The sequence below is a fragment of the Gopherus flavomarginatus genome, chromosome 1 (assembly GCF_025201925.1).
Source record: "Gopherus flavomarginatus isolate rGopFla2 chromosome 1, rGopFla2.mat.asm, whole genome shotgun sequence".
Lineage (NCBI taxonomy): Eukaryota > Metazoa > Chordata > Testudines > Testudinidae > Gopherus > Gopherus flavomarginatus.
In genome coordinates, this window is record NC_066617.1 from 290,677,463 (window position 1) to 290,702,699 (window position 25,237).

At 42.7% G+C, this 25,237-nt stretch overlaps 1 protein-coding gene across 1 annotated transcript; it reads left to right on the top strand.

Moving 5' to 3' along the window:
* Positions 1–214: 214 nt before the first annotated feature.
* On the top strand, positions 215–2,390 carry KCTD12 (potassium channel tetramerization domain containing 12). The gene has a single exon (XM_050950898.1). It carries the CDS (start codon positions 215–217, stop codon positions 1,187–1,189), a length of 975 nt encoding a protein of 324 aa, XP_050806855.1. The 3' UTR covers positions 1,190–2,390.
* Positions 2,391–25,237: the final 22,847 nt, after the last annotated feature.

Sequence of the window (25,237 nt, forward strand, 5' to 3'; positions counted from 1 at the left end):
GCGGCAGCTCAGCCCGCGCCCGCAGAGAGGGGAGGGAAGGGGCCAGAGGAGCCGCTGCCCGCGCCCGCACTGAGCGGCTCTGCCAGCGCCGAGCAGAGGACGGCGAAGGGGGCCGAGAGGCGGCGGCTCTTCCCGCGGCCGGCGGGAGGAGAGGCGGCTGCACCCCGCCACCCGCCGGAGTAGGGGCAGGAGGCGGCAGCGGGCTCGCTCCGGGATGGCGCTGGCGGACAGCGCCCGGGGGTTGCCGAACGGGGGCGGCGTGTCCCCGGCGGCGGGGCCGGGCTCGGGGGCCGCGGGCTCGTCCGCCTTCCCGGAGATCGTGGAGCTGAACGTGGGCGGGCAGGTGTATGTGACGCGGCGCGGCACGGTGGTGTCGGTGCGGGACTCGCTGCTCTGGCGCATGTTCTCGCAGCAGCAGCCGGGCGAGCTGCCCCGGGACAGCAAAGGCCGCTTCTTCCTCGACCGCGACGGCTTCCTCTTCCGCTACATCCTGGACTACCTGCGGGACCTGCAGCTGGTGCTGCCCGAGCACTTCCCCGAGCGCAGCCGCCTGCAGCGGGAGGCCGAGTACTTCCAGCTGCCCGAGCTGGCGCGCCGCCTGGCGCAGGGCCGGGGGGCGGCCGGCGGGGGGACGCGCCCCGCTGCCCTCTACCGCGACGGCTCCCTCTGCGCCGACGAGCCCCCGGCCCTGCTCGGCTACCTGGAGGCGGAGCCGCCCGAGGCTGGCGGCGCCGCCTCGGCCCCGTCGCCCAGCTCCAGCCGCAGCCCCTCGGGCGGCCCGCTGCTCACCCCGTCGCAGTCCCTGGACGGCGGGGCGGGGCGGCGCTCGGGCTACATCACCATCGGCTACCGCGGCTCCTACACCATCGGGCGGGAGGCGCAGGCCGACGCCAAGTTCCGGCGCGTGGCGCGCATCACCGTGTGCGGCAAGACGGCGCTGGCCAAGGAGGTGTTCGGCGAGACGCTGAACGAGAGCCGCGACCCCGACCGCCCCCCCGAGCGCTACACCGCCCGCTACTACCTCAAGTTCAACTTCCTGGAGCAGGCCTTCGACCGCCTCTCCGAGGCCGGCTTCCGCATGGCCGCCTGCTCCTCCACCGGCACCTGCGCCTTCGCCCCCGAGCAGGGCGGCCCCGCCGACGACAAGATCTGGACCAGCTACACCGAGTACGTGTTCTGCAGGGACTGAGCCGGCAGACAGGCCGGGGCTGGCCGCCCTGTGCGCCCCCGGCCCCTCACACACAGCGCCCGCCATCAGCCTCTGCCCTACACTCCCCCCATGCCCTCGGCTGTGCGCCAGCCCTTCCTCCCCCACTCCCCGCACAGGAGATGTTTGAAACTGCCTGTCCCCTCCCTACCTCTCAGACCCAGGGGGTGAGCGGAGCTCGGGACTCTCTTCCCAGGAACTGGGCACCATACCCACTGAGAAGGGGGGAGGGACACCACTCCCATGTTTTAACTTCTCCTCCCATCCCATTCCCATGTTTTAACTTCTCCTTCAGCAACCTGGCAGATTTACAACTGCCCACCCAACTATGATGAGTAGGACAGCTGTCTGGGATGATGGGTTACCTCTCTTGCTCATGATTTTCCTCCAGGAAGAGTGTGTGGTTGGGGGCTGCAAATGACTGATCCTCCAGGACCAATTACTTCCTTATTCCTTCCTACTCCATCTCCATCCTTCCCCAAAGCCCTGAACTTAGAAACTCTTGAACTGGATCAAGTGTGTGTGTCTGATGAAGAAGACTGATGGCCAAGGACAAGTATCAAACCAAGTACTCTGGATTACCAACCACTTATCAACTTGGAAGAACAATGTCTATCCTCACTAGATATAAAGCAACAATTTCTTGAAAACTTAGTGCTTGTGAATCATAACTTTCATAGGTGATGTAAAATCCTTAGTGTCACAAAGTTACCATATACGGGAACTACATAAAAATCCATTGCACATTCCTTAAACTCCTTTAAAATGGATTGATATGACATAAACCAGGCTGGTCAGAGAGGAGGTAGAGTGCCTGTTTCCTATGAAAGTGAGATTTTTAGATGTTGAAGTGATACAAGTTTACAAATCCAAGTAAAAACAAGTGAATCCTGCTTGCTACTTTCAGTGTTGTCACTTTAGCACTATATAATTGTTGAAGTTGACCGAAATGCTTCCTCAGATGGCTTTCTTAACAAATTAAATACTGATTTTTAGTTTTTTGTAGCAGTATTATCAGAGAAATCACACTGCTGAGTAACATTTCCTAGGCATAATAAGTACTTTCTCAAAAAAAGGTACAGAACTAAAGGCAGCTCCTACAAAAACAGGAGCAACAATCATTCCTTCAATGGGAGTTAACCCTCCTTACTGTAGTGCTGAACTTGGTCTATATAAGCTAACAAGTTTAGAACTGCTTGTCTTCCAGAGGAAGCAGCCATAGCTTTCTGTGGAAGAACAACATACTATATAAGCACATGCTTTTGTAATAAATGAAGTTTTAGCCTCCCTTTCTAATAAGCAGCTAAGGTTCTGAGTACAAAAGCACTTCACACTTCTTGAATTTTAATACATGAGTACTCTATTCAAGCTTCAACAACAACAACAAAAAATTACACCTTTTTAACCATCCTAAACATTAAAGGACTTTAAAGGTGCATATTAAAGTTTGAAGTTACAAATATAATACTGCAGTTTAATTGATTGTCCTGACTCTTGTATTTAGAGAGATTACTAGCATTTACAATCTAACCAAAGAGTTTCACATTGGGATTTCATTTTTAAATTTTATTTCCTCTTTACAAAGCTATAGCTTCAGATAATATGAAACCTTTTTATTTAAGCAATGTTCATCAAATTGAGTTTCGGTGCTTTCTCTCTTCTCACCACCTAGTCTTTAACTAAAAGCATGCATGAAAGTAATACTGAAAATAATTTGCAGACTTAGTTTTTTATACATTAAGATAGAGTTTATTCATGTGATTAAGCTGAAAATGTACATGAAAGCACCAGGCATTGTCTAGTTGTAGATAATTGTAAAATATTTTTAAAAGTGAAATATAAATTTCAAATTAGATGAGCAATAATAACATAGTAGTGGGAGGCCAGTGCACCAGAAAACAGAATGAAAGCTGGTTGTTCTATGCCTTATTCTAAGATGATTTATTTGTGAATATTTTATCTATACCACAAGTGAAAGGATATTGATCATAGCTACTAAGTATTTACAATGTCATTCTTAAGTCAAGAACTGTCTTTTTCTAGTTTCTGTTAAGTAACTTTCTCTGAAGTATGTTTTTTAAAACTTTGGATAAAATGGGTTTTCGGTAAGTGTTTAAATTAGCTCCAGCTAGGTGTTTTTTTGTTTGTTTGTTTTTTTAAGAACCTTGTACTATGGCTTAATAAATCCATCATAGGAGTTATGAATGGAGGACCGTTACATTGAATTTGAGGTTTAGTGTATATACACTATATAAACATTTTACACGAATCATTTAGTTTTTTATTCATTTTAGTGCTAAAAATTTCATAAAGTATATCTAGCCTGAACACTTGCATATTACTCTGTATATAATATGGTAATGTTTTGATCCATTTCTTATACCTGTTTCTATGGAAAAAACTAAGTATGAATATCAACATAATTGTAGAACTAAGTTTGTCTACACTTATTTGCCTGAATGTGAATTATAACTAAACTTCCTGTTGGCTAGATGCCCCCTTAAAATGAAGATACTTGTATTTTGATCTGGGTCATCAGCTAGCAATTAGACACTGAAGTGCATATGATTATTTTAAAAAAGAATGGGTGTAATAAAATCAACACAAACTAATATTTTTTTCTAATCTTTGTGTTTGTGATATTAAAGACTAGCCAGTGACTAGTAGTGAGATATGGAACCTTTCATTTAAAGGTCACTGGTTCTAATCTGGACACAGGTTGGTGGTGATCTAAAGTAATTAGCTGTTTATAGCTACCATAGTTTTGGGTAGTCTATGTAAAAAATGTTTTGGTAATTGCAGTCAAATTCCTAGTGGGCAATCTTCCACTGGACAAGTTACTGACTCTTGTTGTTTCCCTGACAGCCTAAGGAGTGAGTGCATGTGGTTGCTTTCAGAGGTAGTCCCTCTCCAGGTTAATGTGGAGGTAAGCTAATGGAGCACTGTATACATTTCTGGAATTACTGTTGCTCACCCTTTGCCTGTTCTGTGAATAAATACAAATCTGATACTATTAATGAGCACTAACTTTTTTTTTTTAAGGCAGTCTCTTAATTAGAAATAAGGCACAGGTACCATACTTTTATCAGTCATGTGTGTTATAGATAGTATCTTTACAACAAATGTTTGATAGGATGTTTATATTTTTATACATGTAGATAATTAGCAATATATTCATCCTTTTTTCACATTGTATAGTGTTGGATACAGACATCCTTCTAGGAAGATGTTACAGACCAAATTAAATTCTCGTTCTTTTGATACAAACTTAGTCATGTTATTTATACTGTCCTTGCCTCTAACAGGAGTAAAATCTGCATGATGACATTACCCTTACTTTATATTTAACAGCATTAGGGGGAGATTTCTATGTTGTGTTCCCAAGCAGCACAGCATACAACTCTCATCCAAAGAAGTGGGTGGGCTAAAATAGCATTAAGTTACTTTTACGCTTCCAGGGGACTGGAGAGGCTCCTGGCATACAAAGTCTTTGGGGTCCTGTCTAAGTTACAGTAGTCTCCCCGTGCTGCTCATATCTCTGCTGCGTAGCTCTATATCAGGGCTTATGAGGGGGTCCTTGGAGGGCAACCATTAAACTGTCTGCTACAATGTCTGCAGTGGGGGAATCTATCAAATAGGGGCTTTTAAGACCCTTCTATGCCGCTCTAACCTCTTTTCACCAAGTAAAAGGGCTGGAGTGCAGTTGAGCATCTCATCCAGGTCAGAGTATTTCTGCAGACTGTCCACTAAGCACCAAGCTTTCATTTATCTCTGTGGTTGACTCATCTGTTTTTTTAAGAGCTTCAATTTAGGCCTCAGTTTTCTTGATGCAAATGCTAGTGTTTAACTTCTGCATTTGTACGAGTCAGTTAAGTTTGCAAATACTAGCATTTTAGTTCTGCAAAATTAAAGGATATGTTTATAAATTGGTCCCAACGGGTTTGTCATGCTAGGTGAATACAACTGAGCCTAGATTTCTAGCCTTGAGTTAAAATTATGGTAATTTAAATGTCAATACTACTTTCACATCTAATGTATGGGAACCATGCATATAGTCCATACAGTAAAGTTAATCATATATAAAATTAATCAAATTATCTTCTGTTTGCTCACATAAACAAGAGGCTAGATCCACAAAGGAGTTTAGGCACTTAACTGCCACTTTAGGTGCCCAAGTCCAAAATGTAGATATCTGCTCAGCTGCCACCTGGCCCTATAGTCTCCTAAATCTGCGTTGGTGGGTATGCACACAGCCATCGAAGTCTTAATGCCTGGTGCTTAACCCCATGCCTTAGTCCCAGCTGCCCCTCGAGGGGCAGGGCTTAGGTCACACCTAGTTCCTTCGGACTAGCTTAGGTGGTTCCATGCTTAGCTTGCTGATGTGAATATTGGGGCTGCTCAATAATGGAGTTCAAACCCTTAAGGCAGGGATCTGCAACCTTTGGCACGTGGCTCACCAGGGTAAGCACCTTGGTGTGCCACGCTGGTTTGTTTACCTGCCGCGTTGGCAGTTTCGGCCAACCTTGGCTCGAACTGGCTGCGGTTTGCTGTCCCAGGCCAATGGGGGCAGTGGGGAGCGGCACGGGCAAGGGATGTGCTGGCCGTGGCTTCCCACCACCGCCATTGTCCTGGGATGGCGAACCGCAGCCAGTGGGAGCTGGGTTTGGCCGAACCTGCCGACGCAGCAGGTAAACAAACTGGCCCAGCCCGCCAGGGTGCTTACCCTGGTGAGCTGCATGCCAGAGGTTGCCAACCCCTGTATTATACCTCCGTCTGCTACACCAGAGAGCCCATTATCAAATTTTGCTCCCCATACAGGTATTTATAACCTGCGCTCAAGGCATCCCTTAAGCTTTTTTTTTGTTAAGCTAAATAGATAGACTCAAGGAACACAATCTCTAAGCCACGTTTTCCAAGACTTTAATCATTCTTGTGACTTCTCTGAGCCCTTTCCAATTTCATAGAATCAGATTATTAGGGTTGGAAGGGACCTCAAAAGATCATCTAATTCAACCCCCTGCTCAAAGCAGGACCAATCCCCAAATGGTCCCTTCAAGGAGTGAGCTCACAACCCTGAGTTTAGCAGGTCAATGCTCAAACCACTGAGCTATCCCTTCTTCCAAACAGCTGTCTAGTTATCAACATCTATCTAGTATTGGTGACACCAGAACTCGACACAGTGTTCCAGTAATGGTTACACCACTGCCAAATACAGAGGTAAAATAACCTCTCTGCTCCTACTCAAGATTCTCCTGTTTATACATCCAAAGTTCTCATTAGCCCTTTTGGCCACAATGTCACATTGGGAATTCATGTACAGCTGATTATCCAGCTGATGATCCTCCAAGTCCTTTTTTTTTTTTTTTTTTTAGAGACATTAATTCCCACGACAGAGTCCCTCATCCTGTAAAAAAGGCCTGCATTTTTTGATCCTGGATGTATAGCTTTACATTTAGTTGTATTAAAACACATTGTTTTCTTGCTCCCAGTTTACTATGTAATCCAGATTGGGGAGATAGATCTTTCTCCCAGCTGTGAGAGGGGGTTCAGGGCCTGTTTTCCTGGCCTGCTCCCTATGCAAGTCCTTTTAGTTCAGGGCATGGCCTCACCAGTCCAGTTGCCTGGACTTCTCTATAAGTTCCCTTTGGCTGGGCAAGAGTTACTTGCCTCCAGTGGCTGTGTTGGCAGGCAGGTTGCTGGTCTGTGCCTTTAGGCAGGCATACAGAGAGCTCCTTCCTCTTTGCCAGTCAGTCCCTGACTGAGCCAGGCGCCCTTCTTTTCTTCCCTCTCCAGGCCTGGCATTGGCTGCAGGTATAACAGGGCAGAGTTAGCTGAACCCACAGGTGTTCTTTAATCCCTGCTGTGCCCGGCTGTAGTCTTTCTGCCCCTTCACACTCCCCTGTGAGGTCTGACATTAATCTCAGTGCTTTCCTGACAACGCCTTCCCTGTTCCACCCCTCAGTTTCTTCATGCTGTATTGTACATTGTGATACTGGCACACCAGGCGCAAGGCCCCAGGCCTCACTGAACACTGACAAATAACAACTATAATAGGGTTCAAAAAAGAACTAGCTAAGCTCATGGAGGATAGATCCATCAATTAGTATTAGCCAGGATGGCCAGGGAGGGTGTCCCTAGCCTCTGTTTGCCAGAAGCTGGGACTGGGAGATGGGATGGATCACTTGATGATTTCTTGTTCTGTTCATTCCCTCTGGGGCACCTGGCATTGGCCACTGTTGGAAGACAGGATATTGGACTAGATGGACCTTTGGTCTGATCCAGTGTGGTCATTCTTATTTTCTTAAATGCATAACATTGGCCTGCTAAACCCAGGGTTGTGAGTTCAATCCTTGAGGGTCCCATTTAGGGATCTAGGGCAAAAATCTGTCTGGGGATTGGTCCTGCTTTGAGCAGGGGGTTGAACTAGATGACCTCCCGAGGTCCCTTCCAACCCTGATAATCTATGAACTTGAAACCAGTCAGGCTTACCTGTGGGTTGGTATAGTTAAAATACTTCTTAGTGTTATAAGAATGTGTTTAGTGTTTAGACTTTATGAAATGCTGGTAGGATGCTGCATATATTAATCTCACTTATAATATCAGTATCCTATGCTATAAGGCAATACCTAAGTGTTTGCTCTATAACTGTAAAATGTTTATTCTGAAATTCTGTAGCTCACCAAACAGGAAAAAACCTTCACCTAATGCAAACTACTGAATTCCTGCAGAAGATGTTATCTCCGGCCCATAGGAAGGACTATTGAATCCAAATGGGTCATTGTGGAACAAAGAGTTCGTTGATTGCTTCCCTACCCATCCAGGAAGAGGTTATGTGTAGAAGCACTTGTTCCATTTGCTTAAACTGCAGGAAGTGTGGGTGGGGCAGAATCCATGACCAGAAGGAATTGGAGTCTGTTTATGCTGTTTGGACTCTATTTCTTCTAATTGTGTTTCTATGGGGTCCGGTCAATGGGAGCTGTGGGAAGTGGCGCGGGCTGCAGGGACATGCTGGCCACCACTTCCCGCCACTTCTTGCAGCTCCTGTTGGCCAGAAACAGCAAACTGTGGCCACTGGGAGCTGCAGGTGGCTGTGAAAATGTAAACAAATTGTCTGGCAGCCCGCCAGTGGATTACCCTGATGGGACGCACGTTACCCACCACTGGTGTAAGGCTTTAAGAGGGATGCTTTGTTCAGGAAGGAGTTTAGAGTGAGATTTTCAAAGTCAACTAAGGGATTTGATCTGGATGTCCAATTCCCTCTAAAAGTGCAAGTCCAAATCCTCATGGCAGCTTTGAAAAATCTCATCCTTACTGGACAATATACTAAAGCACCAATGGAAGCATATCATGTGCAATAAAAAAAAAAGTAAGTGGACAAAGCCTAAGACAACATGGTTTGCCACAACCCAGATAACATCAGAAAACTAGATGGATCCATGTTTCTGTTGCTCACAGACATTGCAATGGTCAGAGCAGGATTTCTTCAGTTAGCTGCAGAACAGAAACTCTGCTCTGTTGGAAATGGGGACAGACTGTCACGACCTGTTGCACGCCCAGAAAAGGAAATCGATAATACCTACAAACATGAACCCCCTCATTAGCTCTAAATTTTGAGGAGCTCATCTTAGAACAAAGTGGCTTTTGTAACAAGGTGGCTTGTGTATATTACTTATTTAATAGAACTACCGGTATTTGTAATGTGCAAACAGGACTCAAATACTCCATATTGGGTTAAATAGAAATGATGTGAAAATGAGAATGGAAATAGATACAGAGACCCCAGAAATATGCAAATGAATGTTGATTAATCGTAAACCAAGAGAAATTGATGTAGCTTTAGGAGAAAGGCATTCTAATATTTGTCTGCAGGTCACTGTACATTACAAAGGTAATTTCTCACCATGTCTCTTACCTTTGACTGGAAGAAATTGGCTGAATGAGCTCACTTTGGAACACTGTGATTCCAGAAGGGAAATTAAAAGTGAAATATAAATTTAATACAGACATGTAGTTAATAAGGAGGGTAATGGCAAAGCTGCACATGGTTGAAAGTGCAATTTCTAAAGGCTTATCCTTTAACCTTACAATGGAACAATTTTAGAAGGAAAACGCTTCCTCAAAAGGCTTACTTTGTCTCAGTATGGATTCCCTTTATTATTTTTTGTAACAATGATGACTAATGTAAATATATTTGGAATGAGTTTTCCATACATGTTCGGCATTGCCAAAAATAAATATTTTTGGGTACAGCCACATTTTCAAAACGTATCTTTTTAAGGGTTGCATCTGTGCTAAACCCCAATAAGCCAAACAATTTATTTCTAGAAGAAAGCACACTTAACTTAAACCTTATTTCTGCAATCGTTCAGAACATCTGAGAAAGTATGTGTGTATATATATATATATACACACACACACACACATGATGTCTTCCCTTAATGTTTTGTTTCCATATTTTAAGTGCTCAGATATAGTGTCCATTGGTGTATATTTGTTTCACCTTAATGTTAACTATCAACTTTAACTTAGAGGCAACAAAGTGCTGTTACTTTTCTTTGCTTGCTAGTTTCCCAAGTTGGTTTCATCAACACATTTTGCCTGTTAAAGACAGCTGGTCTGCTAGTTGTGGCCATTTACATATATTAACAGCAGAAGGCCAAGCACTCACTGGGATGCCTTAGAATGCTATCTCTGAGTTAGACAAATGTCTGTTACAAGAAGTTACAGTGAGAAATAGTATCTCATATTTTAAATTACACATATTTCCTTACACTTAATGCCTGTTGCCTCATCCAAAAGCTTAGTCCTTAAACAGGTGCCTGGGGTTTTGAGTTCTGCCAAAATCATCTTGAAATTCAAATTATAACATGCATGGTGGGTGGCAAGACCTTTTAGGTACATGTTATAAGGAGCTTACAAAAGAGCAAATTCTATTTACCCTTTCACAGTCAGCATCAAGTAGAAAAGAAGTTCACATTTATGGCAGGTATTAATGTTAGAGATATCATTACAACAACAGATAGGGAGAGAGGATGGCATGGCAGGTCTGATGCTAGCATGGGACTCTGAAGACAGGTGTTTAATACACAGTTCAGTGACAGACTTCCTATATGACCTTGGACAAATCACTTAGTTGCTCTCTGTGCTTTGGTTCCCAGCTTTAAAATAGAGATAATAGCACTCCCCTACCTCATAGAAGTGTTGTGAGGACAAAAACACTAATGATTGTGATGGTATTCAAATATTATGGTGATGGAGGCCATATAAGTACCAGAGCTAGATACTATAAAGCTGAGGGTCTCTTCATTTAGTCAAAGTGGTTCTGAGACACTCCACAAGGATGAGTGAAAGTGCTATGCTTGGATCTTTCCCAAGAGCAAGTTTGAATGAGTTTGGCATGGAATTACTTTTGTAGAGCACTTTGAGATCTACAGATGGGAAGTGTTATATAAGAGCCAGGTTTCATTATTATCTTCCTCATCAATACAGCGCTCCTAACGGGGAGCTAAGATTCTCATATGAACAAGAATAATATACCAAGTAGTAGTTTGAGGTGCACTGCAAATAAACAGTTGAATTGACCTATGAAATACGGTGAGAGTCCTGCTTTTCTATTGAACAAATCTGTTCAAAATCTATCTGCAGGAACTGTCCATGTGTAAATAAAAATTCAATGGGATAAACTATTGCTCCTGTGTCTGCTGTCCCCTCCTGTTTTCTCATAGAAATAACTCATTGCTTTCTGCCTGACCCTGACTGCAAGTGCTGTTATGTTACAATAGAAGACCGGTGCCTTTAAGAAGTTGGTGGTTGGATTTTTTTTTTTTTTAAAGGTAGTGTTTTGTGGCAGTACAAAAAAGGCAATCTTGCTCTGCTGGCATTATCCACCTTCTCAACAACCCACTCAAAAATGTCAAGTAAAATGTTTTACAAGCTACTCCTCTTTCTCATCCATAATTGTACTGGATTTTTTTTCTAATCTGTAGTGTATACTGTTCTGTTTTGTCCCTCAGCACAGTTCCTTTCCTTTGCATCTTGCACATTACATGGTATGGATATCAAGCTGGTTAGACTGTGGCTTTTGTTAGTTGGGTTTCTCTCTCTCTCTTTTTTTTTTAAATATAACTGCAGTGTCATCCTATACCTAATCTTGTGAAAAGAAATTGAACTACCAGAAATGTATGTGAGTGTTATGTATATGAAACTTCTAGCTTCTAAATTGCTACAACCATTAAACTAAAACTATTAGTTTTGTATCTAATGGAAAGGAGCTGAAATGATTGGTTCTGAGACCCACTACCCATAAAGGAAAGTAAAGAGCTGAGGACCAGCCTGTCATCTGGTGTTAATTGGGGTAGCTCCGTTGGACCCATAGCAGGATTGTGGCCAGAGGACTCTTTTTATATTTTCCCCTTAACGTTCACTTTTGCAGGTGGGACTTGTGTGTGGCCCCAGAGTGCTGAGTCACCTGTTCACAAGAGTATGGTTTTGCAGTAGTAACTCTCAGATAACTTAACCTATATGTTCCAGTATTATATAGTTAATTGTCTAACTTATTAAGAAGTTTTGATATTAAGCCAGTTCTGATGTAATATTTAATACAACTAAACATTCTTACATGGGGATTCCACATTGCTGGTGTCATAAATGATGGCTCTTTGCAGAGGGATGGCCACCACTACCATTAATAGGCTCAGGCATATTAATTATAATGTAAAGTTAATCTTCAAATATAATATATCATGAGAAATGATTTTCATACTCAACTTCTGAGTTTAATAGGAATAATTTTCCTTTAACCTAATGAAATAGGCCATTATCAAAAATGCTAGCTATGGATAACGGCCTATTTACTATTTACTAGCTCAAGTGCTAGTAAAGCTTGGCTTATTCTCATCTTATATATACTTTTGACACTGGTTGTGCTTTCTTTTACTTGGAAACTTATTTAAAACTTATGGAAAACTTAAAGATGTTAAGAAGCACCATATTTTTGTGAGTGGGAGACTCCAGTGAGAGTAAGCAAGCTATGTAACAGCTAAGAACAGCAATGTGCAATAGCTCTATGTAATAATTATACATTAGATCCTGAAATCTAGTTTTTCAGTTGGTCAAATTAAAATAAATATTCGGTCTGTGATTAACATATATGTTCTTTCTTCAAATTAAGCTTCAATACATTTCCGTATTGCATATCTGCAAAGTGTTTACGTTTAGAGGGAAGAAAGAACATGATAAAAGGGAGAGCTGTTTGCCATGCTCTTCCTCTCTCTTCCATGTCCATCTACAGACATCACCACCATGTGACTGAAGCGCTGATCAAAGGGAAGAGTGTTTGGTTTGAAATGTGTCAGAGACTTCTTTTGGAATAACAAGCCTGGAACATATCCATTTCTTTGTTAAATTGACGAACTCATATAAGCTTGCAATGTCCAGTGGGCATAACTGAACACTGCAAAACAGAAGTTCCTAGGATTGTGTCTGGAACTGGAGATATTGGCTAGTGTCATTTGGTTGCACAATTCGAGTAGTTTACATGCTAGAAGCTGTGTGTGAACAGCCCAGGAGTAGGGGTTCTCACAGCAGAGCAGGGTAAGGCTGGCTCCCAGAGCCAAGGATTGGCTGACCTAGCAGATCACCGGTCCAGATAACACCAGGGGAACGTCACAATGGTGCAGCAAGTAGGGTGTATGTGCAGCTTGTTACTCCAAGTAAAGTTCACACTTTAAGCACTGATATTTGTGATTTTAAGTGAGTCTTAAGTGCAGTAGCTAAGAACACTCAGGAGGAGGTCACAGTTTTGTTATTTTCTGTTTATTGACTTCGGGTGAGGGAAATAAGCACAAGAAAGCAGAAAAATGACTATCAGTGAGGCAGCTACAAAACTAGAGCTGATCAGACTGGAAGTGGCAGAGAAGGAAATGGACCATGAGTTTCAAATGTGGCAGGCAGAAATGAGGCTCAGAGAAGAGAAAGCTGCACACAGAAGGACTATGGAGGCAGAGGCAGCCAGAGAGGAGGCTGCACACAGAAGGGCTATGGGAGAAAGAGAGAGATAGAGAAAACACCAACTGGACTTGCTAGAGAAGCAGAACCAGAGGCCCCTGGCCCATCGCTCTAAAAAATCCACAAGTGGGAACACTTATGTCCTGCATACAGTGAGGAGGATGATATTGCTGAATATCTGACTACCTTTGAAAGGCTGTGTGTAATACATGAAATCCGTGATGATAAGAGAGTTCCTACCCTGATTGCGAAATTAACTGGTAAAGCCTGAAATGTATTCGATGGAATGCCTATTGAAGGTGCTTTAGACTATTGTAAATTTAAAGATACTGTTTTGCGAAGTTTTCAAATTATCCCTGAAACATATAGAGTTAAATTTAGGAATCTTAAAAGGGATATTGGTATTAGTAATGGGGAATATGTAAACAAAATGAAAGATTTGTTGTAATGGGTGAGGGGTAAAGAGCTGGCAAGTTTTGAAGGACTGCTCGATTTTGTTGGTCAAGAGCATTTCCTAGGCATATGTAAGGCTGATGTAAAGCAGTGTCTATGGGACAAAGATGTAAAGTCTGTGGATGAGATGGCTTTTTTAGCTGATTCCTTTGAACAGAATCAGGTGTCTACTGAAGGCAGGCTTCAGAAAGAGGGGTTTAAAACTAGTTGAAAGGGAGGATGCCGTTTTTCCCCTGGGAAGAGAGAGAGGGTCTGGGAGCCTAAATATTCTCTTACCCCAAAACATCCCTCTACTGGTAATGCCTATCCCAAACCTCTCAGCAAAACAGGGGAGCCTAGAAGGTGCTACAACTGTAATTCCACAGAGCACGTGACAAACAGATGCCCCAAGCTGAGGGAAAGTAAGCACCCACCAGCCCATGTTAGTGCAGTTGTCCTTGGTATAGAGGCCCCAGAGGGGAACCAGGCAGGAACTCCGACAACTTGCCTAGCAAGTTTTGTGGGGACTGGCCCCAGTGAACCAGATATGGAGCACATTAAAGCTGTCAAAGTTAATGGCAGGGAATACTCGGGGTGGAAGGATACAGGGTCCCAGATCTCTCTGATTAAGCAAAGTGTGGTCCCAAAGGGTAGTATATTACCTGGACAAATGGCAGAAATTGTGGAAGGTGGGTGAAACCAGCTTCCCTGTACCATTAGCTAAAATACATGTGACATGGGAAGGTTTGGAAAGCAATCTGGTTGTGGGGGTAATGGCAGGCATCCTGATTGACATGTTAGTGGGTAATGATTTCTTCCACAAGGCTAAGACCATTAGTGTGGTGACCCATAGCAAGAAGGAATATTGTATTGGGTCCTCAGAGGGAGGGATTGAAGCCCCAGAAATGGCTGAGGGGAACAGGGAAAGTCTCTTGAATCCCCCGTGGTAGAAAGCAGCATTCTGCTTTCAGATAGGGGAGGGGCTGGGATGTGCCAGACAGCATGCCCTCAGGGCCAGGGGTGGGGGAAATGTTGTCTGTGACTAAGGATGCTGTTACAGTTGCTAGCTGCCAGAATTTTGCAGCTGAGCAAAAGACTGACCCCACTCTAGACACTATAAGGAAGTATGTTCTAGAGGGAATCACAGGAAGGGAGAATGGGGAGAAATTATATAGAGAGGCTCCTGTGGAAAAAAACAAAAGCCCTGGGCAGCCCTTTAAACAGTTCGTTGTACCCAGCCAATGCTGTGGGGACTTAATGCAGCTAGTGCATAACGGTCCCTTTGATGGTCACTTGGGGGTATAAAGAACCTATGATAGGGTGAAGAATTTCTGCTAGCCAGGTATACAAAATGACATAAAAGATTATTGCAGGTCTTCTGTATTTCCCTAGGCAAGGAAAAGGCCAGAAGAACCCCAGAAAGTTCCGCTGCAATGAGTTGACACCAGCTGAAAGATGAGATCAGTGCTGCAAGGATACAGTGAGGTGTTTTCCAACAAGCCAGGAAAAATACACATGCTAACTCACAAAATCCTTACAGTAGGGACACAATCATCCCCTTCCAGGCCTTACAGGGCCACTGGCAAGGTACAAGAACAAATCTATACAAATATACACTATATGTTGGACCTGGGAGTGATTAAGGAGTCTGACAGCTCTTGGGCATCCCCTGTGGTTTTGGTCCCTAAAAAGAACAACACTGTAAGATTTTGTGTTGACTATAGAAGGCTTAGTGCTGTTACAGTACCAGAGGCATACTCTATGCCTAGTATTGATGACATGCTGGACATACTGAGCACAGCCAAATACTTCAGCACCTTTGATCTAACTCAGGGTTACTGGCAAATCCTTCTGGATGTGGCTGCACAGAAAAAATCCACTTTTATCACTGACATAGGTCTCTACGAATTCAGTGTTACCGTTTGGTATGGTCAATGCTGGTGTGACCTTCCAGAGGCTGGTCAACAAAGTGTTAAATGGTTTACAAAATTTTGCAAGGGCATATCTAGATGACATAGCGGTGTTCAGTGACTCATGGGACCATCATAAACACCTGGGAATTGTGCTGTCCGAACGCAAGGAGGATGGTCTAATCATAAAACCCTCTAAGTGCAAAATAGGAGCAGCTAGAGTCCCTTATTTGGGACATTGGGTTGGAGGGGGACAGATATCCCTTGATCCTCTTAAAGTGGAAGCCATTGTAAATTGACCTGTGTCTCAAACTAAAAGACAGGTCCAATCATTCATCGGTCTGGCAAACTACTACAGAAGGTTTGTGTGCAGGTTCAGTGACACTGTATATCCCCAACCACAAAAGTGTGTGAAAAGCACCAACCCAATAAGGTGGTTTGGTCAGAAGTGTGCCAAAAGGGTTTTGATAAAATAAATACAACCTTGTCTGGAAAATCCGTACTAGCCAGTCCTGACTTTGAAAAAACGTTTCAGCTATGTACAGATGCCTTTGACATCTGTGTGGGTGTTGTACTGATGCAAACAGGGGAAGGTAACAAAAAACATGCAACTGCCTTCTTGAGTAAAAAACTGTCACCAACGGAACAAAATTACTCTGTCATTAAAAAAGGATGTTATGCTCTGGTATGGCCAGTTAAACAGCTGAGGCCCTATCTCTTCAATAGAAGGTTTAGGTTTCTGACAGACCATTCATCCTTGGTATGGCTAAACAGAACCAAAGGCACAAACTCCAAACTTCTGCGCTGGAGCCTGATCATGCAGGAGTTTGACATGGAAATTATACACATAAAGGGAAGGGAAAACCTGGTAGCAGACGCCTGTCCAGGAAAGAGGACCCTGGGCACACTGACACTGAGCTAGTCAGTGACTAGCCCTCTTGCAGTAAACTAAGGGGGGAGATGTGATGTTCTGTACCTCGGGGGAATATCCTGCATCCCCATGTTCATCCTTATAATATAATTATGTGGTATCCAATGCAAAGTTTGTCATGTTGGGTGTTTTCAGAAGGCTCATGATGCACTGAGCATTGTTGCTATGATAATGTTCTCACAGGAACAAAGGACACTGGCGTAGGCAGCAACAAAGGATCTGTTGGACTCTCTAGTGAGTCACCCCACTTTCTTTGGTCAGTTTGGGACTGTGATGAGGTAACATTCACCTGATTCGGGGGTGGAGGGCCAGCAAAGCCAAGAGGGAAGAAAGAATATGATTTTGCAAAGATTTATGTACATGAATAACTTCATGCAACAGATGAATTTCAGTGGGACTACATGGGTATGTAAACCTTTGCAGGATTGAGCCTTTAGATTGCTGGTGAGCAACAGACAGATGTAATCTAGCAAATACAATAACCCATACCATAACGTTTGTGCTATATTACATAAGAAAATATGGAAGATACTGGATTGCTCAAAGGCTGTTCATATATCTGTAGTTAAAACTTCAAGTATGGCTTTCTGAAGCTGGTAATATTTGTCTTATTGCCAAAATAATGAACACAATTTTCTTTCCACTGTTATACTGACTTTGTTTACTGACACTGTTTGTCTAACTAAAATGAATTGATAGGATTTTCTTGTCAAACTGGATTTCCATATTATATTAAACAGGTGATCTTGGAACTGAACATTTGCTAGCTAAGAAAATAGACTAATTATAGATAATTTAAAAAATGAATATAAATTACCTTGCAAGAAACAAAGTATTGTTTTTTTTAAAATACATGATCTTTGTCCTTAAATGAACCATCATTAGCAAAAATTTAAAAAGATCCAAGTAAGAAATGGGAAGTATTTAATATCTATTTGCTTATCTTAACATAAGTCATGGTAACAGATAACAGATTCCTGCATGTGACTGGCAGCAACACATAGTGTTTAGTACCATTTATGGTGATGAAGAAACCCAAATGTAGCAATTTACATACCCTCCCACCTCCTGAGGTTATGTCTAAGAACTAGTTTTCTGTTTTCTTTCTTCCAAAAATGCCTGCACATACTAAATTGTGCTTTAATCAAATTCAACGTTCTTCTAAAACAGAGCACAAGAGATCTCATATCTGGTCTGAATACTTTATGACTTTGCTGACAGTTTTTGAATATAATTTATTACATTTTACACCTTTCAGACAAAAACAGATATAATTATGGAAATGGTAAAATGCATACGCTCATATAAAGATAGAGGTAGCTATGAGTAGATATGGTTTTACAACATAAGATCCCAATTCAGGACCACTTAAGCACATACTTAAATCCATTTCTACTTAGGAAACCATTTAAGTGCACTTACTCAATTTTAAGCAAATGTCTTAAAGTCCATTGACATCAATGGCAATTAAGCACATGCTTAAGTATTATCCTAATTTGAGATGGTTTTTTAAATAGAGACCTAAATGACGTAGTGGATTGGAACATCTTCCTTGAATTGTAAACACTTGAAAGTCTACAAGAGCACAAGAATGAACAACACAGATGGTCTGAGCTGCAAAGTTCAATCTGGAGTTGAACTGTGCTTAGATTCAAGTGTGTTTTGATCTGAGATTTTGATTCTGGCCTATCACTAGAGGATGGGAAGCCAGTGCAAGGAGGAGAAAATGATATGAACCAAAGAAGGCTATTAGACTCAATATTGTTACCTGTTCCACATCTGAAACAAGTGTTTCACACTACTAGTAGAGGGTGATTCTGTGTCCCTGTAGTGGTCACTCACTCTCAAGTGGAGAGGGAGGCCACTCTGTCTCACTATGGCAGGCAACAATAGTTGGGCTGAGGCCACTCTGAGTGGAGCAGAGGAACAAGCACTCTATGACCTGCATCCTCCTGGCTGGGGCAGATAACATTTTAACAGTCTATGACAAGGCCTTTTGGCCTCAGGTGAGTAGGCAGCCAGCCCCCAAGTGTGAAGGGATGGTGGCAGGAGGTAGGGGGACCTGGGCCCACCCTACTTCACTGGGTCCCACCCTAGGGCCATAACAGTGGCAGGTGGTCCTGCCACTGGGCCAGCGAGGAAATCACTGGAACACATTGCCTTGCTTCCTGGCAATGCAATCAGATCAATGTCTGGTTCCCCTGGGCTACTTCCTACCCCACTAAGGTGGCATTGCTCCATTGACACTAAGCTCAGTTTGGCTGCTTGATAGTTGGGCAGTATCCCCTTTGGTGCTCCTTGGGGTCTTCCACCTCCTCCTTTAGCAGGGTGCTGCTCTGCTTAGGCTTTGCTCCAGGATCCCGCAGATGGCTCAGCTCTCTGGAAGAGATGTTTGCTCCCTCTCTGGGTTCAGCACTAACTGAGCTCCAAGGCTCTCCTTTTATACTTCTGGTGAGGGGGGCAGTGTAGGTCTGGCTCCATCCACCAGGGGGAATAGGGTGGTCCTTCCCTCTTGAGTCTGAAGGAAGGCCACTCTGCGTCACTAGTCTTATATTACAGACAATATGTGGACTAACACTAAACTGTTTTAAATAGATTTCCTAAGAGTGAATTTCATTATGATGATATGTTTGTGGAAGAGTAGTGGATGCAACATTGCTATGCAAGGGCTGGACTCTGAAAGTCCATCCTTCACATTACCAGAGAATATGAATCCCAGTACTTTCTTTTGATGATGCTAGTGCGTGCACACATGCATGTGTGTATTTTTATTTTTATAATAGTGGTTTAGTGCTAAAAGACTGAGGGCTCAGTCGAGCTCTTTCTAAAGTGGGATAGACTCCCACTGATTGCAATGGAAATTGGATTGGACCCTTAGTTATCAACTTGAGTTCCGTCAACTTAAAATTTGAGATACTACAGCAAACTATGATGGAGGACTAAGTTGAGACAATTGGTGATAGCAGCTATAGTGGTTGGGTAGCAATCTTTCAGTGTTTCTAAAGTTAAAATGAAAACCTATCCATAGTGCTGGACTGAAAATCATAAGGGTGACACACATTGAACTGGTGTCCTGGGTTTAACTAATTTAGAGGAGAAGAACCTGTTATAGTTGTTAATAAGCTTAGGTCAATGGCAGCTGCTGCTGTTAGCTAATGGCTTTTTAGAATTGGAAACCATTAGTTTCTTCAGCTATACATTTACAAAGTGTCACTAGGTGAATAATTAGCTCCTACTGTAAAGCTGCAGATATCTGATATCACATTACTTTTTTTTCTTCATTTTTATGTTTACTTTCCTTATCTACCTAAAACAGTCCAGTGGTTGTCAATGTTAGTTTACTACTTTGTAATACAAATACTTGGCACATTAAGACATTTTATACTTAGCAAAACAGCCTTGATGTTCGTATTTCTTATGGCTGCGTCAAAATTACAGTTGAAACCCTAAAAAGCTTTTGCTTCTTATTCTAATGCAAGTCAGGCCAAATAAAGAATTTTCACGTTTCCTATATGGAAAATTAGAAAGTAGCTATTCAAGCCCTCCGTCTATCAGAGAAAGGAAGTCTGCTAGTAGAGACAACGTCTAGCTTTGACTCTATTTTTTTTTGTTGCAGCTATTTTTCCCCCCCAGCTTCAAAAAACTATACTTCTGTAGATATCTTTGCTTTTCCATATGGTGGATCAGCTTTGGTTAGCAATTGAAAGGGAACTGTAGTTCTCTCTCACAAGTCCATTACTAATGCAAAATTCTTTGTTCCATTCTTTATTAAGGCTTCCTTTAATATTATGTTAAAAAGTTTACCAAAACCCCTTCTATATTGATTTCATTAGGCTGCTAGAATCTTTCTGCTGCTCTGGATGTCTTCGTAAGATCTAACAGAACTTCCTATAGATAAACTGAACCATCTAATATCAAGTCATAAAACCCAAGAATGAAAATTGTGGGGCTGATTTACTTTAAGTACATTCTTTTCAGATTGTTAGATGATGCATTTAAGAGGGATAAATATAGCAGTTTTCTATGTCTAATTTAAGTGACATTAAGATGTGGTTTTAACATTGAAATGATTTTTATTCAGTTAGGGTTAGATCCACAGAGGGATTTAGGAATCTAATTGCCAGTTTAAGTGGCAAAGTCCAAAATTTAGATCAAGACCTCCGCTCAACTTTTGCCTGATTCTATAGATGCCTAGAATCCTTAAGTGCCTAAATGTCTTCCATTACATTCCATTGGGTGCCTAAAAATTTGAGTGAGCATGAACATAGCTGCCTGTCACACCTAAGCCCTGGCATGATTGTTATTTAGGTGCCCCCCCACCTATTTTGTCTGCAGGGCTCAATCCAGTAGGCATTCTCAGAGGCTGCCTAACAGATCTGCTTCACAGAAAACAGCTGGAGAAGGAGATAGTGCTGCCTTTACAACATTTACCCCACTGGTTAAAGCGCTTACCCAGATATGGGAGACCTAGGTTCATATCCCCTGGTTAGGAGCAGGGGATTTGAACCCACATCTCAGGAGAGTGCTCTAACCACTAAGTTATGGGTTATTCTGAGGTGAGGCTTTCAATCTCTCCTGTTGAAGATGATCCACTATGTAAACATTAGAACAGGAACTTGAACTTGGGCACCCTGCATCCTGGATGAGTGCCCTAACCACTGGGAAAGGGCATAAGGGAGGCAGCGGTGGCTCCCCTACTATCTTCTTTTCCTCCATTTTTGCAAGAATTTGAAGAGAGGGCTCCTGGCTGGGAATCTCAGGCAGAGATAGGCACTTCCCTCCTTCAACCCAGACTTAGTCACCTATATCCCTTTGAAAGGGTGGGGTTTTTGGTCAGCTATATTGGAATTTTTCTTCAATATAATTCCACCCTATAATTTACATATTGATTTTTTTTTAAATGAATCATGGCTTAGGTTTGTCAAAAACAACTTTTAAAATATGTCTAACTTACTGAATTATAGTAAAAAAAATGGCTGAATATTCTGATTGATCAGTATGTTCCATTTGTGGAGAAGCAAAAAATGGTTTTCCTATCAAGGCATATTTATTGTACTTAACAAGTAAGTAAAGGATGCAAACCATTAACAAGTACTTGCTATAAGTGTAGGAATGTCTGCAGTAACAAGTAAATATAAAACATGACAGGAAGAAATAAACATAGTAGAGCTTGAACTGAAAGCTAAAAATATCACGTATGCGCTCAGGGCTGATCCTAGAGGTTATGATGCCCAGGCAAAGTCCATCTCCACAAGCTCTCCATCACTCAAACAGTCATTCTCATGACCCAGGAAACTGGTCCTGTATAGGCACAGTGGCTGTCTGGATTAAGTTTTAATGCATTACTTAAAATACAGTTAAGAATGGGTACCTCAGCAGCTATACATAATTTTAAAAGTTAATTGGAAATAATTAGCTTCAGGATAATTTATTGCAGAGGGCTATCTTTCAGCAACATTTTTAGAAATTCATATGAGTTCTTCTAAAGTTTTAATGGGTACACAGCAAGTGTCACATGTAGTGCAACTTGCTTTGCAATCACTGAGTAGAGGTATTGCCTCAGGACCTCATGGATTATGAGGTTTATTATTATTGGCACATTTCTAATAAAACATTCTCATACTTCAAAAACTGTCTCTACTTGATGCCTTTTTTAAAAAAGGTCTTTCCCTCTATGCAGCAGCATATTACAAAACCATAAATTGATTGATGGATGGCTCACAACTTTCTCTTTGAAATCACACAACCATAGGAGGTTAAATGTCCAAGTATGGGCCTTAGTGATTTCCAGCTCACTGTATATGATTCTCTAGACACACTTTTTTCATTTCTGTGTACTGAATAACAGTAATTTGTTGACTCCGTTGAAATTATATTCACTTGTAAATATTTAGTTGCACTGATATCAAATAAAGGCAACTGTTTCACTATGGCTACCAGATAAAAGCTAGAACAGCAGTTGACTCCAAGTGTATCATCAACAGGTGATGGGTCCAACACACTTCTTTATTCTAGGGCTTGAATATCACCAAGTATGTCTGCTGTTTGCAGATCTAGATCAGCAGTTGAGTGGGCAGGTTTTATAAAGTCGAGTACATGCGGCCACACTAAGCACATTATTTCGGCAGTGTGCATCCATGTACCGAGGCTAGCGTCGATTTCCGGAGCGTTGCACTGTGGGTACTATCCCGTAGCTATCCCGTAGTTATCCCATAGTTCCCGCAGTCTCCCCTTCCCATTTCGCGCCCTTTTTCCCTGGCTTGCCCTGGCAGATAAGGCTGTTAAGGCTGGTGACAGACCAAATGACTTAAAGCAAACATCCTGCAATATTCCAGGAGGATAATAAGGCCTACAAGGTCATTTCTGCAAACATGGATAACTCATGTTACATGGGTAACTCACGGATAACAGATATGACCCGTGGGCTGTAGTTTGCCCATCCCTGTTCTATACCATTACTATGGACCTATCTCTGCAAGAAGGTGGTGAAATGATTGGGTATATCTTTTTGCAGGTCCATTAATTTGAGCATTGAGTAAACGTAATCATCAGGGAAAGAGGCTAACAACAACAAAGCAGGAGATACCTTTGAATCCAGCAATTACAGTCTTTCATCAGTCAACGACACACTAGCACAGATTATCACAGTCTAATACAATAGTGTTACACTCATGGTTACTAAGGAACATACTCTCTGCCACCCAGTGGTGCAAGTAGAATTAATTTCTTACCGGTACGCTACACTAATGGGAGGGGCACAAAAGTGGGGGTACCAGCTGGAGGGGCACATGATCTCCCTCTGTGACCCCCCCATGTGACTCTTCCCCGCCCGGCCCCTGCACTTTCCCCATGATCCATCCCATGTTACCTGGGGGGTTGGGACTATGTCCTCTTCCTGCTGTGCTGGAGACTTCTGAACTGCAGGGCTCTCCGGAATCACAGTGGCAAAAGAAGCAGAATGTGGGGCCACTAGCTAGCCTGATGCTGGCAGCTCCTCCTATTCGGCTGTAACGCCCCGAGCCCCACCTCCAGCCCTGTTCTCTGGTGGGGCTACTGTACAGATCTCAGACAGGAGATGCAGCTGTGTGGAAGTGCTGGGGGCAGTACAGCCATGCTGGAGGAGCTACCATCATGGGGCTGCCTGACGGCCTCAATTTTGCTCCTCCTGTGTCTTTCCAGTACAGAGTACCGGCTATAAATATCTTACTGGTATGGCAGACTGGACAGCCTTACTTGCACCACTGCTGCTACCACTGTCCCACTTGTGAAGCATCCCCTGGGTTGCATGAGGATAGATGCTTGTAATTAGTGTTTTCAACTCTGTTGTCAGCACTGAAACCTGATGGGTATTAGTACGTTTTTGTCATGGTTACTGAGTGAGCTGTGCCTTGGACCCCTTTTAGTCCCTTCAGTACATCCTTTGGGGACCAGTTTCATTACCTTCCCCTTCTTTGGATGGAACCACACAGTCCAGCCACACTCAGACTGGATGTCTGGGATGCAGCTCCCCACTCCCCATTTCCCAACTGTGTTAACCTGACAGATCAAGCTGAGTTTGACACCTGTAAGTCTTTTTCTCTGGGAACCTGTGACAGTGGCTAACAGATAACAGATAAGAGGTGCATACAACTCATATGACTCAAAAACAGTTTTTTTTCCAACATAAAGCATTATTTATTCTTTCACTCAAAGGTACATAGCACACAGAACAAAGGGATAAAACAAAAAAGAATTCCATATATGTATTTTTCTTTACCTACCCCTTAATCCCTCCTTGCCAGAATTTGTTAGTCCCTCTCAGCCCAGCTAACCCCCATCTCTGACTGTGAGAAGCAGACTGTTCTGCATGAATCATGCTCTCTATGTGTCTTCATTCTCAGGCTTCTGACAACCTTACTCCTCTCCTTCTCCAGGCCAGCATCTTTAAGGTTAGGATCCACTTTGATCCTAGCTTTCAGTCTTGGGAAGAATAAGCTATTCCAGCCTGCTGGGAGTCAAGCAGGTGCATTCCCCAATTAATAGCTCCCTGCATTGTTGCCTGAAAAAGACTTATTTTTGTCATTTTTTCATCTACTATTTACTGCCTACTTGGATTTAATGCCTGGCAGTCAGGCAGGATAACAGATAAGAGGTGCATATAATACTTGTAAAAATATGCACAACTCCCTCATTCTCCACAGTCTTGACTGACAATTGCTTCCTTGGAAATCACATCCATCTCCAGCAGTCCCTGTTTTCATTTGTGTGTTACTCAAACATACATCAGACAAATGTCTTTATGACAATGGGTGCCAGATGGTTTTACATCCACTGTGGGTGATGTAGTTCTAAGACCACTGATGGCTGGATCACTTTCAGAAAGGCCAGTTTTGTTGACTGCAGTCATTTTTAGTGTTTTCTCACAAATATCTAAAACTGTAAAAATTCGGACTTAACCCAGTGAGGTTAGGCATTGGCATGAGAAATCAATAGCAAAATGACCAAATGAAGTGATTAACATAGCTATTTGTCAAAATGAAACCAAACTTAGTCTAAGCCAGGGAATAATTATAGAGTACTTATAATACAAGCTTCCTTTAGTTGCTCTAATGCACTAGTGTTGCTGCACTTTTATCTGCAGAGTTCCCCAACTTCCTCCTTCTCACAACATACTTTGCTTAAAAGACCATTTCTAATTCTGGCTCTGCTATTAGAAAAAAAGTCCTGAGCAGAGTTTAATTGGAGGGCAGTTGCTGTAATCGCCAATGGATT